Source organism: Equus przewalskii, chromosome 20 (genome assembly GCF_037783145.1).
Source record: "Equus przewalskii isolate Varuska chromosome 20, EquPr2, whole genome shotgun sequence".
NCBI lineage: Eukaryota > Metazoa > Chordata > Mammalia > Perissodactyla > Equidae > Equus > Equus przewalskii.
In genome coordinates, this window is record NC_091850.1 from 8,593,323 (window position 1) to 8,612,567 (window position 19,245).

Consider the following 19,245-nt stretch of genomic DNA (forward strand, 5'->3'; position numbering starts at 1 on the left):
TAATCACCTTATGTCCTCAATACTATTCTGCCCAGCAAATTCAAACTATGAACAAATTCACAGCCAACCTTTAATCTTAGCTCAAGGATCCCAACACTCCTTCCACTAATAGTAGCATGATGAATATTAGCAAGCCTTACCAATTTAGCCTTATCCAGAACAACCAATCTAATCAGAGAACTATTTGTGGGAATATCATTATTCTTATGGTCTAACAATACTATTATTCTAATAGGAATTAACATTATCATCACCATTATTATCATCATTTACATGAGAAAAATGCCCTCATAACCTTACACTTAATACCCTTTTTACTCTTAGCATTTAACTCCAAAATTATTTTGAGACCCATATACTGTAACTATGGTTTAATAAAAACATTAGATTGTGACTCAAATAACAGAAACTCAAAACTTCTTATTTACCTAGAAAGTATGCACGAAATGCTAATTCATGCCTCCATATGTAAGAATATGGTTTTTTCAAACTTTTAAAGGATAGAAGTAATCCATTAATTTTAGGAAACAAAAATTGGTACAACTCCAAATAAAAGTAATAAATGTGCCAGATAGAGAAAGATGAACTCTGTATGACTCCACTTATAGGTGGAAGTTAACATTTAGACAAAGAGAACTGATTAGTGGTTACCAGGGGAAAGGGGGGGTGGGGGGAGGGCATAAAGGGTGAAGTGGTGCACCTACAATGTGACTGACAAACAATAACGTACAAGTGAAATTTCACAAGGTTGTAAACTATCACAATCTTAATTAAAAAAAATAGTGACAATGTCTATAGTGAAAACTCAAATGGTGAAGGTTTTTTTTAAAGTTTACTGAAAAATAAAGCTCTTCAAAAAAGTTGCTAGCAGCAAAACTGAAAGTATCCTAAAGTGTAAGGAATAGTGAATGTGATTAAGATGTCTTCTAGTTTCAACTACAAAACTCCTTAAAGATTTTAATGACAATATATTAAAGCATTCAGAATCAAAAAAAGTAATAATTGTATTTTCTTCTTTTATACTAATTTCTCTATTTATACTAATTTTACCAACCATAACAACTGCCTCTAGCATCCACAAAAAGGACCTACACCCATATTATGTAAAAACTATCATTTCATATGCCTTCATCACCAGTCTAATTCCCACAACAATACTCATTTACTTAGGCCAAGAAATAATTATTTCAAACTGGCACTGAGTAACTATGCAAACTCTAAAATTGTCACTTAGCTTTAAACTAGACTGTTTCTCAATAATACTTACATCAGTAGCACTTCTTTTTACATGGTCAACTACAGAATTTTCAATATGGTATATATATATATTCAGACCCAACATTAATTGATTCTGCAAATACCCAGTTATATTTCTTATTAATATATTAGTTACCGCCAACAATCTCTTCCACTGTTTCGTCAGATGAGAAGGAGTAGGAATCATTTCATTCCATATAATTGGATGGTGATATGGCTGAACAGAGGCAAACACTACCATCCTCCAAGCAATTCTATATAATCACATCAGAGATATTGGATTTACTATATCAACAGCATGATTCCTATTTAACATAAACTCATGAGACTTCCAATGAATCTTTATACTCAGCCCCAATCACATTAACTTTCCATTAATTGGACTTCTTTGGCAAATCCACCCAATTTGGCCTCCACCTGTGACTCCCCTCAGCCATTGAAGGTCCCACACCCATATCAGCCCTACTTCATTCAAATACAATAGTTGTAGCAGATGTTTTCTTACTAATTCACTTTTATCCACTAATAGAAAATAGTAAACCCGTTCAAACATTAACACTCTGTGTAGGAGCTATCACCACCAGGGCATTATTCACAGCAATTTATGCCCTTACCCAAAATGATATCAAAAAAATCGTTGCCTTCTCTACCTCAAGACAACTAGGCCTAATAACAAGGACTATTGGTATTAACCAACCATATTTAGCATTTCTTTACATCCATGCACATGCATTCTTTAAAGCCATACCAGGGGCCGGCTCTGTGGCCGAGTGGTTAAGTTTGCGCACTCCGCTGTGGCGGCCCAGGGTTCGGATCCTGGGTGCGGACATGGCACCGCTCGTCAGGCCACGTTGAGGTGGCATCCCACATCCCACAACTAGAAGGACATGCAACTAAGATATACAACTGTGTTTGGGGGGGGTTTGGGGAGATAAAGCAGAAAAAAAAAAGATTGGCAACAGTTATTAGCCCAGGTGCCAATCTTTAAAAAAAAAACAAGCCATACTATTTATATGTTCTGGATCCAATATCCACAACCTAAGTAATGAACAAGATATTGGAAAACATGGCGGCCTATTTAAAGCAATAGCTTTCACCACAACCTCACTCATTATCAAGAGTCTTACACTGACAGGCATGCCTTTCCTCACAGGCTTTTACTCCGAAGACCTAATTATCGAACTGCTCATACATATACCAATACCTGAGCCCTACTAATTACTCTCATTGCCACTTCCCTAACTAGCCATCGACAGTACCTGAATTACCTTCTTTGCCAGTATTGGAATTCTTTGCCTGGTCAGTCTTGGCTCTCTGCAGTTTTATTTTCCATATTACTACCACAGTGATCCCTCTAAGACAAAAACCTAATTTTGTCACTTCCCAATTTTAAACCTTTATATTGTTCTCCACCATCTAAGGGACAAAGTCCAGTTTCCAAATATGCCATATAAAGACAACTTGATCCGGCCCGGTCTACTTCTCTAACACTTTCTACCATAATTCCTGCAGATGTGCATCCATGTGCACACAGGTGCCCACAGTTGTCAGGATATCAAACTCTCATCTATTCCTTTGCATGTACTATCTCCATCCTTGGTCCACCATTCTAATATCTCATGTTTTATGTCTCATTTCAGGGGAGGTATAATATTGCAGTTAAATCAAACATAACTGTATTTAAATCAGAGATCGTCCAGTATTTGGAGAGTAACCCTGAGTAAGTTAAACTTTGAAAATACAATTGAAGGAAGATTGGAAAGCTCTCTAGCTTCAACATTCTTCCTCTACCCTCTTTGCAATACTACTCTGCTCCTATGCTTAGGGGAGTAACTTTACCATTTTGTGTAAAATACAAAACTAAAAGCCAGCATTAGAATCTAAGCTCTAGGTTCTGTATAGGTAGAAGGAATCAAGCTCTAGATTTAAAAACAAATAAGCTTTAACCTTTGTTTTCTTCTAGCGCCTTATTCACCATATACTAAGATGTGAAGTAACACTACATAGAACATTTTAAATCCCTTTTTGCTTACAATAACGGTCCATCTCAGCACGGATGTATACATATTTTCACATATGGTTTACCTCACAGATCTTCGGTATTTGTTCCGATCTTTTGTCCATTTCTTAAATTGATCCACTTGTTTTCTTATTGTTGAGTTTTAAGAGTTCTTTATATATTTTGGATACAAGTCTTTTATCATGTATGCAATTTGCAAATATTGCTTCCCAGTCTGTGGCTTGTCTTTTCATCCTCTTAACAGCATCTTTTGCAGAGCCAAAGCTTTTTAATTTTGATGAAGTCCAATTTATCTGTGGAGTTCATGCTTTTTGTGTCTAAAAACTGTCAAATCCAAGTTCATACAAATTTTCTCCTATGTTTTCTTCTAGAAGCTTAATAGTTTTACATTTTACATTTAAGCTAATGACCCATTTTGAGTGAATTTTTGTATAAAATGTGAGGCATGTGTCAAGGTCCATTTTTTTTTGCACACAGACCTCCAATTGTTCTAGCTCCATTTGTTGTAAAGATTATGACTTCTCAATCAAATTGTCTTTGCACTTTTGTCAAAAATCAGTTGACTATATTTGTGTGGGTGTATTTCTGGACTCTGTATTCTGTTCCATTGATTTCTCTATCTTTTAGCCATCTATTTTTTTTTTTTTCCTTCTTTAAGAGTTAATAGGTATGTAATGCTCTAGACTGGGTAAACAGCCTGTACGTAAGCAGCCCCTCTAGTTCAAGGTGTTGTAGCTCTAAATAAAGGTTTCTTTCTGCTCTAAGAATCAGAAAGACAACGGAACAAAACCAAAAACAGTTAACTTAAGCAGAACTTGACTAATGTGAATCAGAAAAAGACTGCTATAGCATGCAATACTATACTAAGGGTAGGCAATTGCTCTGCCTGGAAACTGCGAGTTTTTCAACCTTGAAGAGCCCAGATGAGGAGAATCCCTTTGGTATAATCTATTTCCATGCCAGATTTCTAGCTTTGCAGGGGTTTTATTTGTTTGTATTTTGTTTTAACCTGGTTTAGGTGGCAGGTGTTCACCTAGACTTCAGCAGTTACAGTGTTTTAAAAAAGAACAATTCAAAGATACACATACAGTATGAACTTACAAACATTCTTAAAATGTTTCTTTAAAAATTTTTTAAAAGAACAAACTGCAATTAATTTTCTCATATGCAAATATGCCTGCTATGTTTTTTGTGGGAATAAACAGTATTTTATCAGTGTTTTATAAAAAGTACTTTGAGTTAGTAGGAGCTTTATACACAGCAAAAGGCTTTCTACAACTTTAAACTCCATGAATTAAAGTAACTCAAACATCCTCCCGTATTATGGCCATAACACCAAAGACGCAAACAGTGATGCTACAATTCAACCATCGTTAGGTTGTGATCCCCCTATAGATGCCAGGCTTCTAGGTGCTCAATTTTTGTTGCAGATTGTGCTTAAGTACTATAACAAGTGTCATGGCCCTGTCTTCCTACTGAAAATTGTTGCTATTCACTGGCACAGCTTAGAAACATGGCTGGGTTGTCTAGGAGAAGGGACCCCCTCACTTTGTCTTCCCAGAGCAGAATGGCCATTATCTTCTGCAAACATTTGATCCTAGCGTTGAAAAAGACAAGATAATCTAGATTCAGACTTGCTTTTCAACCTTGTTTACCTTTGTTCACCTATGCTTCCAATGTACAGGAAAAGGTTAAATAACAAGTGTATGTCATCACTAATTAATTGGCTACAAAAACTATGAGCAAAGACCTTTAAATATTTACTAAAATGCTTTTCCAAAACTCTTTCCATACCACACAGCATAGGCTAAAAGAATAAAAGGAACAAAACATAATTTTTAAAACTTCACCTGGAATACTGATAAATCCTACCTGAGAATATAATAATGAGCACAAAGCCAAACAATTAAGTCTGGGGAATAACTTTGCAATGTTATCCTGGCCTTCTGTTTCTGGGCTACTCTCCAGCAGCATCAGGATTAGACATTCTCACCTTCTATCACACTAAATGTACTTTCACAGGTCAGCTACATATCTTTCTTCCTAGGTGACTAATCAGGTACATAAAAACTGCACCTAAAACTTAACTGAGTCTCACCAAACAGCAGTAGGATATAAAATACACTATAGTCTTTGTTGAAGCCTACATGCTATCTTTCTAAACTGTTTGAAGCCAAGCCAAGGGTTTTTCTTTCTAACTTTCTCAAACAAAGTCTGTCTTTAAGATATTTCAAGTTACTGTCAATATTGTGAACAAATAAGCATATCCAAAAATTTCCTATTAATCTGTAATGATTAATAAAAGTAAAAATGAAATGCTTATCTAAAAGGAAGAAGAAATTGGCAGGAAGTCATTATATAACTTTCAAAGTTAAGAAAACATTCTTTTTCATAGAATCAAGAAAATCAAATATATAGGAAAGAACAAATCCAACTTCCTATCTGTTGAGTACCTATATACCTTTGATCCAATGAATTTCTAGAACAAATTGAAAATACAAATTAAAAAGAAATGACTCAATACTTAAGCTCCTATACCAAGTAATATCTGCCTTTGACCATAAGAAAAGTACTTTTCAGTAGGAACAGAAACCTATCCATTATAATAAATTTGAGACTGTTTAATTAAGATTATCCTTTAAAAAAGCAGCTAAATCAAACTATAAATTTTAAAATGGAAAACAGACTAAGTTGACATCACAAAACTAATAATTAGCAAAACCAGGAAAATATATTAAGGCTCTTTCTTTAAAAAAAATTTAAGTGAGTAGAAGCAAAATAAATCAAATATAAAATTACATTAAGAACCTAGTAAACCACTGATATACTTCAAAGTAATAATGGAAATTCTATTTAAGGTTTAACACTCACATAGGTGCATTTAAACAGTAAACACATTGAAATCAATATAAATGTACACATATTTTTTTTTCCTTCTGCTTTATTCCCCCCGCCCCCCCACCCCCTGGTACATAGTTGTATATCTTAGTTGCAGGTCCTTCTAGTTGTGGGATTAAATGTACACACATTGAGTGAACTAATACACATGGTATAGCAATACCTAAATAATAAAAAGGGAGGCAAGATCAAACATTACTAACATATCAAAATTGGCAAAAAGGTAGGAAAAAACTGTAATGAATTCTGCGAGATTCCTCTTCAAAGTAGGTCATTACTGAATAGTTTATATTGTGTCTACTTTTAAAAGATAAGCTTAAACAAAGGCAAAGATTCAATAAGGCTAACAAAATAAAACAAAATCCACTCATTTAGAAAATTAATGTAGACGAAACACTATAGCAGTGGTTCTTAAAAAGTTGTAGAACTTGTATAAAACTGATTTTGGCTGGGAGAAGGGACCCTCTCACTTTATCTCCCTAGAGAAGAGTGACCATTGTCTTCTGCAAACATCTGAGCCTAGCATTGAAAAAGACAGATAATCTAGATCCAAACTTTCTTTTTAACCTTTTTTTCCTTTTATTCACCTATGCTTCCAACATACAAGAAAAGGTTAAGTAACATGTATTTTCATCACTACTTAATTGGATAAAAACCTATGGGCAGATCACATGCTAGACTTACTGAATGAGTTTTTTTTTTTTTTTTGAGGGGAGTGGGTCCTAGCATATGCATTTTGTAAAACTCAAACAAATTTTAAAAATTTGTTCCCAGGTCATTTGGATATGTACTCCTTTTAGAGATGAAGGGAGTTGTTTTAAACAGTGCGTTTTGAAAAGTCCTCTCTCATAAGAGGACATTTGAGCAAATAATTGAATGAAGAGAAGGAACGTTTACTAAGAATACCTCAGAGAAGAAAGTCTCAAGCTGAGGTAACCGAAGTGCAGAGCCCCGAAAGAAGAATGAGCTTGCTGTGTCTGTGGAACAGGAGGAAGGACAATATGCCTTAGTACGAAGTGAACAACGAGAGTAAGGTGGAAAATAGCTTGGCCAAAGTGTGTAAGAAAGTGAAAGGGTGTGAGGAGTGAAGGGATTGTCTTTGCCAGAAGAATATGGATTCAGATGCAGATGGGTAGATATGGTGGTGGGAAAATGAGGAAGTTCTCTTGCTACTCCTGTTTTCGTAATGAAATAAGAAGCAAGTGATTAGCCAAAAGTGAGAAGGGTGGAAATGTTGAATTTTATTAATTAATATGATTCTCTTCCAGGAACAATAAGAAAATCAACTAAGAAAGATATTAGAAATAATGAAGCAGCTATTCATTTCCCACGTGCCCACATTTCCACCTTAGACAGCCTGACCTACCCACAATCCTGGAAGAAATAGCCTTACTGTATCATTTAGGTTTAGGTTCTACTATACTTAACAGAAACCTCAAATAATGTGGTTTAAACAACATGAAGGTTATTTTATTTCACATGGAAAAAGTCCAGAGATAGGCAATCCAAGATGGAATGGTGGTTCCATAAAGTCTTCAAGGACCCAGGTTCCTCCAACCTCTCCATTCTGCTACCCATAGTGCGGCCTGTATACCAGGCTGGTAGCAGGAGGAAGGGACAAAGGAGGGTTAGCCTCTTCCTTCTTTCCTTTAAAAAAGGCTGCCTGAAAATCTGATACACTTCTGTTTCATCTAATTAGCCAGAATTTGGTCACAAGACCATACTTAGCTACAAAGGAGACTGGTCTTTTAGCTAGGCAGTCTTGAGGCCAGCTAAAAATTGGGGTTCTTATTACTAAGTAAGAAAGAAAGGAGACACGATGGAGGGACTAGCCATCTCTGTCACACCCACATACTTCAGGGCTTTCTAACTCCCCCTCCACTATCATTACGCTCTCCAATAACATAAGTGAATGCATATCTAACCTAAGCCAAGCCAATAAGATTCTCTCTCCTAAGGATTTGGGTTTGGGACACAGAAATCAAGTCAATTTACTTCTGAAGAGCTGAACTGCAAGAGGAAGAGAACTCAAGCCCTTTAGAGAAAACAAGAGATTGTAGAAGATAATGGAACAAATGAAGAGAGAAAAGCAGGGAGTCTGAGGCTACAGACGGAGAGAGAAAATATGTTTCTCACAACTTCCTTTCCTGTGAGGCCTGTATGCAATTCTGTTATCTAGATTCTGTGCAACTTTCCTATTCCTTTATATAGAAATCCCTTTACTGGAGCTAATTTGACTGGGTTTCTATTCCATACAACCAAACGATCCTTAAGATCGCTAATAAGACAGTTATGATTTAATGTTATGTGCATATGAAATATTTCTGTATCTTCTGTCAAACTTGTGGAAGATACTGTGTTTTTCTTAACTCCTTGTGTAAAGATAATTCTATCTGATAAGATAGAATTTCCCTTAGAATTTTGTATTTTTTAAAAGTCCAATTAGAAATTGATATCCTTTTTAAAATTCAGATATTGGAGGTTATGTAATTTTTATTATATCTCTTTTTGTCCTGTCTGCCAGGAAGATGATGATAAAATTTATTACACAGTCACAGGTATCGATAGCAATTCCTGGTTAAAGCACAGATACTGAGACGATTATATTATTGTTTCTAATCATTCACTGTTCCTCCCTGTGAAAGGTTTATACTTCCCCATATGGACATCAGGCTTGGCCGTATCACTTGCTCTAGTCAATGAAATGGTGAAGTGATGAATGCCACCTCTAAGCAGAAGCTTTAAGAGGTAGCATATGATTTCAACATCTCTCTTTTCCCTCTGCCATGCCTCTTAGAAAGAGGCTGTTCCTTCATCCTGGCCCCTTCAATGGAGATGATATGGAGCAGATTCACAGATCCCACCAGGATGTATCGAGAGCCAAGAAAACAAACATTAGTCATTTTAAGTCATTGAGGTTTTGGGATTGTTTGTTACCATAGCATAATCCAACATATGTTGACTAATAAAGGAATCAATTGAATAAGAAACAATTCAGGATGTATGTTTATGAGTAGGGACATTGAGGTACAACAGAAAGGACTAACAGGACAAAAACGTCTGAGGGGAGCACTAGGAACATCCAGGCTTCCTATTTCAATGCTTATCACCACCACTTAGCCAGTCATCTAAGCCAGAAACCTGAGTCATCTGGAATATTCCTTTTCCTTCAAGTCTCCTACATCCAATCTGCTACCTCCTTAATATCTCTCAAATCCATCCCCACAGATAGTACATTAGTTAGTTAGACCCTTATTACCTCTCCCTTGCACTAATGTAATAATCTACTAATTTGTCTATCTGCTTCTGTCTCCTTCCTCTAATCCATCCCCTACACTTACATAGAGTAATAGTTCTAAAATGATGTGACACCTTTGCTAGAAATATTCCATGTGAGAGTCACGCTTTAGCAGGACACATACACCTTGGCCGTGGCCAATCTCTTGCTAGGCTCTGTAGAGGTGTCAGACCATTGCAGGTTCAAGTACTGGCTTTGCTACTTTCTAGCCACAAGTCACTGAACCTCTTTAAGTCCAGTTTTTTCAATTTGTAAAACGAGAATGATAATTTGAACTATACCTTGTAGCTTTGTTGTGGGGGTTAAATTAGAGAAATAAATTGATTTGGCAAAGTGCCTGGTCGCACTGTAGAAGAACAATCAATATTTGTGGAATAACAGAACAACTCTCTTGCTGGATCACCTATGAACACTTTACAGCCCTTACTTGCTTATACAACTATCTCCCTTTACTAGACACTAGGCAACTTGAGAAGAGACTCAGACTTACTAATCCGAGCATCCTGGGACCTAGCACAGTGCCTGGTGCAAAGGAGGAACTCAATTAATGTGCAAAAGTGAAGTGATATCTGAAAGGTGGTAAAATCCCTGAACACTTAGAGGAGAAGGGGACAGAAAGAAAAGCCACAGACAGAAAAAATAAAATCACTAACTATAAATCTCCCTCAGGCCCTTGTGTAACTTTATGTGCTTTTAACTTTGTGCTAAACAAAGAACTTTGCATCTTGGATGGCCCTTCTCTTCTGTATTTTACCCAACCTATACTTGCCAATTTAATTTACAGGTGAATGCACAATGTACAGACAAGGAGGGTAGGAAAGCAACGAATATTTCAAAACTCCTCAATGTGACTACATTTGTTCCAGGGTAGAGAACGCTTCCTCAAATGCTGAATAACTTAAAGAATGTTTTTCTGCACATAATCTCAACACTACATTTCAAATGTACAATTCCATTCCCTATAAACAACTGATACTGTGAAATCAATAGAATGTAACTCTCAAGGGTAATACAAATCAATACATTCTAAAGAGATGCAAATACCTCTTCTCCACTTTGACAGGAGACTATCCACCACATGTGCATTTCATTGCTTCCTGTCTGCCATACAAAATCTAATTGTAAAAACAGTTGGGCTGTCGTATTTCTGAAATATATAACTGAAGTTCAAGGATTTTTTTGTTTTATTTTGAAGGTGATTCCTCGGCTATGGATTAAGGTTCTCAATGAACTAACTGGTCATTTTTAAAGTGGTATTTTATTTCAAACAGCCCAAGAAAGAGATTTATCCAGAACATCCAAAAATACTTGCTATAAAGATCCAAACGGAAGAAAAATGGAAGCTTGCCAGAAAAGCCAAATGATGGTATGGTTTATATTATAATTGTTACTATTCCAAAATTTTAAACATAACAGGTAAAGGCAATAAAATAAACCGTCTAGTCTACATTGGGAGATTATGCAACATTAATTTAAAGGATTGGACTATGCTAAAATGTTACTTCATTTAAAAAAAATGGCTTATCTTAGTAGCTTTAGGGTAAAACATAAAATTGCTGATATTTGACTATTCTTGACCTATAAAAATGGCAATTTTATATTCAACCCATTTTTAACCTAGTACTTTGATCTTTTCCTGAAATATGTATTGCCTACTTAACATCTATAACACTTTGGATGCACTTCTATTAGAGCACTTGCAATACTGAATTGTAATTAATTGTTTATAATTCTTATTCTTAAACATTGTGAATATTCAGACAGAAAACATTTATCCTCTATTTTCATGTTCCTAGAGCCTAGCACTGTCCGACACATAGCAGTTCTTGCATAGTGACTGGCAACAAGACTAACATACATTTGAGAATAGAATGATTGGTTAGGAAAAAACACATAAAAAATAAAAATCAAGTTCTAGTAAAAGTTAGCATGCAAACTTCATTAAAATCAGGACTGCTCCAAGCTTAATATCTGTTGTTAAACCCAAATATTTCCTGAAAATACAATATTTGGACCACTCCACTCCATACCAAAGAAATAATAATTGCAAACTTTCTTCATTCCGAGACCAATTACCCGCTGTATAGATCTTGCATTTCTTTCTCCTCCTCTCTTTTACTGTCTGCTTCAGTACATCATCTTGCGGCAAAAGAAGGTGAAAGGAAGCAGAAATGCTCTAACTGGTTAATTTCACTCCTTGCTTGTAAATGTTCTGAGGAGATGAAATGTTCTTAGAGATGATGGTTTTAGTGGTTTAAATAGGATTGTTAGAATGTCTGTGGTTATTAATCTTTGTTACTATACTATCCTTTAAAATTTGTACCATCATTTAAAAATGTGTACTATCTTTTAAATTCCTGAAATTAAATATTGTACTTTCTTTTTGAATTTGCTAAAGCAAACCAAGTTTATGTACTAAAGACAACTCCATACTTCCTAAGTCTGATCATAAAGTAAGAGAAACTAGAATACAAAGTATATTAAGACTCAAAAATTCCCCAAGGCTGAGAGAAAGCTTATTAATATTTTTGAGAAGGGTAGAAATACTGGGAAAAAATATTCAAAGCTCTATAAGAAATCTTGGTCACATATTTCAAATCCAACAAAAGGAGACTTGAGAGACTAAATTTAGCAAGAGCTCATTTGGGTGTTCACCCCGGCCTCAGGAAGTATTCATGACTGTATTATCTTTGCTTCATAATTTAAAGTTCAATCCAACTCAACCAATCTTCAACCTCAACTTCAACATTCATATCTAAATTCCTGATTCTATCTTTACAGTAAGATATTTCATATTCAAACTAACACAGCTCATGAGCACAACACAAATTCTGATTAACTTTACCAAATATGAGAGTTATTTTATAAAAAAGGAATAGTGCCACAGTCAACTAAACATAGCTGATCAAACCAGTCAAATACCAAAACTAACACCGTTCTAGTTAATCTTGAAAGATTACTATCAAAATTTTAATGATCGTGATTTGAGGGTATGTGTCAAGATTTCTTTGATTTATATCTCAATTTGATGAAAATAATTTAGAAGAGTAATCACAATAAAATTACAGAAGATAGAAATCACACAATGAAAGAGAGAATTTCCATAATGATTGTAATCATTGCAACAAACCATTGATTTTTGACTATCTGGTCTGCTTGTTACATCTGATTTTACTGTTTGGCCATTTATTATAAATCAATGCACAGTTGCTAAAAACAAGTAGGGCGGACAACTCAATTTGGTTTACATGATTAACTTGCAGCAGCTGAGCTCCACCTACAGGCAAAAAAAAGGAATCTTTACAATAAGCTTTAAAATAGGACTTTCCAAAAGACAGGCCGCAACTTCCCCCAAACTTTCAATTAACCTTGAGTGCACATTAGAATAACCTGCACATTTTAAAACTTTTTATGGTCGCATACCAAAAATTCTGATTGACTTGATCAGGCATGGGGCTTGTTCTCAGGTGATTCAAATGTACAGAAAAGGTTGAGAGTCACTGATTTAAATCTTTACCAGCAAACATCCTTTAAAAACACTAGGAATACTCAAATATCATATTTTCTTTCTTCTAAAATTACTTGATTCCCACTATACTGACCCTTTTCTCTTTTTAAAAAATTAACCTAAGTTCAGTTGATATAAATGTCTATCCCTGTTAGACTTCAAAAAAGATCTGAAGTGACACTACAATTTGTTTTAATCTGCTTTCACATTGTTCTATGGCTCCAAAGTATTCAAGAGGGCATGTGTGGTGGGGAGGAGGATGCACATTAGAATATCTGGAGAGCTTTTACAAAGCATTGTTGCCCTAAATTAATGTATGTTCTTAGAAGTTAGAAAAGTGGTTACTATCAAGGAATGAGGGGGGAAGTAACCAGCATAGGGCAAGAGGGAGACTTCTGGAGTATGGTAATTTTCTTTTTCTTGATCTAGGTGATGGGTATAAGGGTGTATTTAGTTTGTAAAAATTCAGCAAGCTGTATACTTATGACATGTGCATTATGAAATACAGTTCATACAGATATATTCTGTATTTACATTATACTTCAATTAAAAGTTAAAAGGTAAAAAAAAACGATGTGCCCAGGCTTCACTGCAGACCAAATTATTCAGAAACTGTAGGAGTGGGGCCTAGGCATCAGTATTTTTTTAAACATTCCCCCAGTGAATCTAATGTATAGTTGGAAGTGAAAACCATTCCTCTAATGGTTCATAAATGTATTCATTCATTTATTTATCCACTCATTACACAAACTTTAATGACCTATAATCATATGCTTACTTACTATATGAAACTTGGAGGATGTAAAGATTAAGTAAGACACAGTCTCTGAAGGAGCTCAGTCTAGGCAAGGGATAGGCAAACCAATAAATCCCATGTGATAAATAAAAACAAGTACTTACAAGATCTAGAGGAGAAACTGATTTGTTAAAGAAGGATGCACTCATTTTTTGTTCATTCATTTATAGAAATATTTGGGTACCAATGATGTTTGACCACAGAGATACAAACATAAATGCTCACGATGTCTGCCTTCAAGAAAATTACAATATAAGGGTACTCAAAGAAGAAAACCAAATGTGTAATCTAATGCCATACTAACTGATGAGGATCAAGGCTGCCCCAGGGAGAGAAGCCCAAGGCCCTCTTCCCTACACACTGATCTATATCATCCGCTGGGAAGTATAGGACATCCTGACCTGATTTGACCTGACTAGTATCCAAAGTTATAAACCACCCGATAACCAGACCCCACCTGCACTGATACCATTTTAATGATTTTTTTACATGATCTTTCCTTTGTCTTGTAAAGAACTAACTCACATACCTATGCCTTAAAAATTTAGCCCTAACCTTCAACACACTGCAGCTCTTCACTGCCCATGGATTCTGTCCCCATGCTATTCTCTGAATAATGGAGCACTACTACCACACCTTGAGAGTCCAAGAAATCTTTGACACCTCGGCTTGCTGAGCCCTCATCACTAACTATCACAGAAGTGAGAAAGGTGCAATAGGAATGCCCTCAGGAGTCAGAGAAGGTACTTACAAGTTGCTGGCCTTGGAGCTAAGATGATATATACTTGCACTAGTAGAAGTAGGGGTGAAATTAGTACTTTAAAGGAGGGCTTCTCAAACTTTAATGTACATACAAATCACCTGGGGATCCTGTTAAAATGCAGATTCTGATTCAGAAAGTGTGTCGGGCTGACAGCATTTCTAAAAAAAGATCCCAAGTACACTAATGCTATTGGTCCACAGATCACAGTTTAAGTAGCAGGTTCTTGAGGAAGATGGGTTTCAAGAGGCAAGAGATAAAAAATGCCAAATTTCACAGCAGGGACACCAAGAAAAACAAAACTTGGAAAGCAGCATTCGTCAATTAGATAGCCTTAGTGAGGGTAGTTTCAGTGCAGTGATAAGGGAAAAGCTAAATGATGTGTATTTAGAAATAAATGGGAAGGAAGGAGGTGGGGAGAAGAAATAAAATGGAGTAGTTTTGTTTGGTTTTACTCTTGAATGCTGGGAGAGGCTTAAGCCTCTTCACAAGTTGAAGAAAAGGAAAGAGTGAAGAGAAAACTGAAGACAAAGGACAGAGGATGGAACCATTTTGAATGGGTAGAGGGATTCCTCTCCCTTTATAGCAGGGGAGAAGGAGATAAAAATTGGTCTGAAATGGTAAGAGGGAAAAGAGAAAAGAATGAGAGTTGAAGAAGTTACTCCTATTTCATAGAAGAGGAAGCCAGGTGATCTGGCAAGAGACTTTGAGGTTTGAAGTGACCACCGTGAGGAATGCATAATGAAGAAGCACTGGAGGCTGGACGTGTACATGGCTGTGTGATTCTGCTCACCCACATCCAGTAGTCACGGTATATAGGTTTAGAGAAGGTGGGCAGGATAAGAAAGAGTGACAGCGACATATTTAGAAAAGGGAGGAAGCAAGGGACTAGAATTCCTAAAGAAAACAGAATAAGTATAAGGAAAGGAAAGAAAGGAGAGAAGGTAAGAAGAGCTCTGGATTTGTTTCTCCTGAACTCCTAGTATTTTTCAAGGGAATAATTAGAGACATTACTGAGAATATATTATTAGGGAAAGATTCTACTCCACATAAATTTACTGAAAATTACATTGTTAAGTACCATTCTCCAGCTTAAATATTAAGTACTCAACAAACCTACTTGTAGGTTTAATATCCAAAGTGATAAACAGCTTTAACAGGTTCCAGATGTTTCTTTACTAATAAAAGCAATACCACAAATTTTCAGTAAAATTATACTTTGAATGGCTCCTTGCCTAGAGGCTGGTAGGCTAGTCTAGTCCCTGCTAGACTCCAGTCCCCACTGCTCGAATCAGAAAACGACCGAAGGATAACAGAGCACTTTAAGCACACCCCGATGAAAAATTTCTGTATGTCAAGAGCATTGAGTTTTGAATAGATTAGGATTTCACACTGATATTTACAGGATCCTATCTGGTTTGCAGCTATATCCCTTATAATTTAACTTAGACTGAGCAGTGATTTTCCTTTAAATATAATTATCCTTTTTACCACATTACAATTTTTTAAGACTCTTAGAGGTTTTCCTGGTTTTTTTTTTTTAAACATAAAATTAACTTGAGATTTAAACTTTAGTGAAGCTGGTATAACTGACCAAAGGCCTAGTGATTGTGGAAATTTTTTACACTGAAAATAAGTGGTCACGAGACAATCATGGAAATTTCTAGACAAGAGCGAAAAACTGTATTTTCCCTTTGAAATTCTGTACTTTTTCCTCTATCCTGACCTCCCTATTTTTCTTTTATTTCTCTTTGTAAGTAGGAGAGATAGGATGAAGGAGAAAGGGAAGAGGATGTGAATATTGAAAATTTGAGGGAAAAGGGGAACAGTTATAAATAGACGTTTGGTGTTTTCACCATTTATTAAGGCAAATTTTGCCAAATAAGGTTTATTTGGTTCTTATAGAAAATTCAGCTTTGCTAAATTTTGTTCTATTAATTACAGGGTACATAAGTATTTGAAATTATATTAAGGCCAACAAGATATTATAGAGCTGAGGACTTAAGAAGCATTTAAACATAACAAATATTTGCTCTATCTATTAAAAATTCAAAATGTATTTTTTGTCACATTATAAACCCAATCTTTAAAAAATTCATAGTCCTTAAAACTTAGAAAATGCATGTCTTGATTGAAAGAAAAAAGTATCCTTAATTATATTCATGTTATGACTAAAGTCACAAAGCTGATGAGAGGTTCGTCAACTCCATGTATGTATGCATAAACATAAATATGATCACTAAAATCTTGTCAATAGTGGCCCAAAGTTAGTTTATTGTATTGAATTATTCAAGAGTGATTACTTGAGCATCATGTGAATATTGCTGGAAAAAAAAGATATTTAAGGTAACTTCTAAGTACTACCATTTTTGAATGCAAAAGGTTACACCATCAATGAAAATTTCTAAGGACTACTTTTCTGTTTACATACAGGAAAAAATTGAGGGAGCTGAGCAATGACAACATGGACATGCTTTTTACTTTTAAGTTTTTCTATATGAAGTTGAGAAACTAAGAGAAAAAAAGAATGTTGTTTACATGTAGTTACATCTATCTTATCCCCAACTATAGGCCATCCAAAAAAACAAATACTATTATTTTTTAAAGCAATATTATTTAAAATGTATACCATAAAGTTGTAATAACAGAATCACAAAGGAGAATTTTTCAATTAAGTTGAATTTTAGGAGAATAAAATGTTGTCATAAAATTCAATAACTCTTTATCAGCAGATATTTGCTGAAATTTTTTTTATGATACCACTGAGATTAGGAGGGGTATATAGTATAAACCAAACTTGAAAAGATATTTAAAAATGTTTTCAGGCCCTCACACTTTCTTAACCAGTTTTGACAAATTTTACTAAATCTGAGAATGTCTCTTTTCATTCTATACGATTACTCTACTACTCTCATTGGTATTAAACAAACATAATCTTCCACATGTAGCTAATATATTGCTTACCACATATAAAACATTTATACAGGCTTTTTAAAGAAAAGATCAGAGAAATGATGTGCAATTTGACTCATTGGACCATTGCTGTAATTACTTTAAAACTTGTCTATTTTCTTTAAGGCCTCCAAATGGCTAATTTAGAACAACCGGTATATATATCAAACATTATGAAAACAGTATTTTAAAAAATAAGTTGAATGGAAGACTTCATCAATTTAAAATGAAGTATAAAAAAACAAAAACTGATATCTAGAAGCACAACAATTGACTCACCTGCGGCTAACTGATTTCTTCTCCACTTCTCCCTCTCCAGCTAATTTAACATTTGCATTTGTGTCCTTTTTCAACTTTTTGGCAATTCTTTCTCTCATCAGGTTCTTCTCATCACCATCAATATATTCATCATGCTCTGCACTTTCATATTCTCCATCCTGTAGAAATTGAAATGGAGTATTTTCCAGGCATTCCATTTCCCCTTTCACTTCCAGAGATCCATCCCAGACTCTCCCCTTTGCATTCTAGACCAGGTTTGTTTTTTGTTTTGATTTGAATTTGTAAGTGCTTGAAGAATCTGCTACAGGTGGGAATACCCCTGGAGTCCACTCTAGGCCAACTATATAAGTATGGGATACCCCAGTAACGGTTGTCTGCTCAATTCCCACTCAGCCCCTCTGTGCAGCACAGACTGTGCGTCTCTCTGTATTACCTTGTAATACCCAGGATATTGTATCTATCTACATTCCTATTCTTTCCCAGTGGGAAATGTGGCTTCTGGAGGTGACTGACCAGCATATTGACCTCAAGCAAGGATTAATTCAAGTAGAAGAGGTGGAGGTGGAGAAGCTGAGATTTCTTCCTATAATTTAAGTCATAGCAGTTACTCCTCTTCTCAAAACCTTCCAATGGATCCCCAACTCACTCAAAATCCTATACAATCTGTACCTCCTTGACATAATCTCCTACAACTCCAGGCCAGCAGCATTAGCCATCTTTGGAATTGCTGTTCTCTCCAGCCTGAAACACTCTTATTCCACATAGATGCACTGCTTGCTCTTTCATCTCGTTTAGGTCTTTGCTCAAATGTTACCCTCTCAGTGATACTTCCTTAATCATCCTATTAAAATGGCAGAGCCACTCATCCACCTCCAGTACTCCCTGTCCCCTTCCCTGTTTGTTTTTCCCCAAAGCATTTATCACCCATCTGACATACCATATATTTTAATCATTTAAGTGTTTATTGTCTCTCTCCTATAATTAGGGGAAGGAGTCCAATGAGGGCTAAAATTCTGGACTGTTTTTTACTGCTGTATCTTCAACTTCCAGAATAGCTCCAGCATTAATGGAGAAATGAGTGGAGGGAGAAAGGAGGAGGAAGGGAGAGAAGCAATAAGGGAGAGAAGGAAAAGAAAGAAACTACCCCAGACGGATCTTTTTCTGTTGTGAATCTTTGATCAGGTGAGCCATGGTGAGGCAGGATTCTTAACTTGAGACTTGTGGACCCCCAGAACAGTGGTCCTCAAAGTCTGGTCCTCAGACTATATAACATGGATTACTTGTTAAAAAATGTAAAATCCTAGCTCTCATCCCAGTCTTACTGAACCAAATCTCTAGACATAGAAATTGTGAATAATTTCAGCAAGATTTCAAAAAATTCTTTAGCCCTAAAAGATGATAACCACTGACCTAGGTCTTCCATGCTTGGTCCTCAAGAGATGTAAAAAAAATCCCCTGCAAACTCTCATAAAACTTT

At 35.6% G+C, this 19,245-nt stretch overlaps 1 protein-coding gene across 2 annotated transcripts in view; it reads right to left on the reverse strand.

Annotated features, from left to right (window-relative positions):
• The window catches only part of CWC27 (CWC27 spliceosome associated cyclophilin), a 221,371-nt gene that overhangs the window by 167,907 nt on the left and 34,219 nt on the right, over positions 1-19,245 (reverse strand). For both annotated transcript variants that reach the window (XM_070587456.1, XM_070587457.1), the window contains exon 10: positions 17,769-17,926. In XM_070587456.1, coding sequence (XP_070443557.1) covers positions 17,769-17,926 — 158 coding nt within the window. The remainder of the gene's footprint in view (positions 1-17,768; positions 17,927-19,245) is intronic.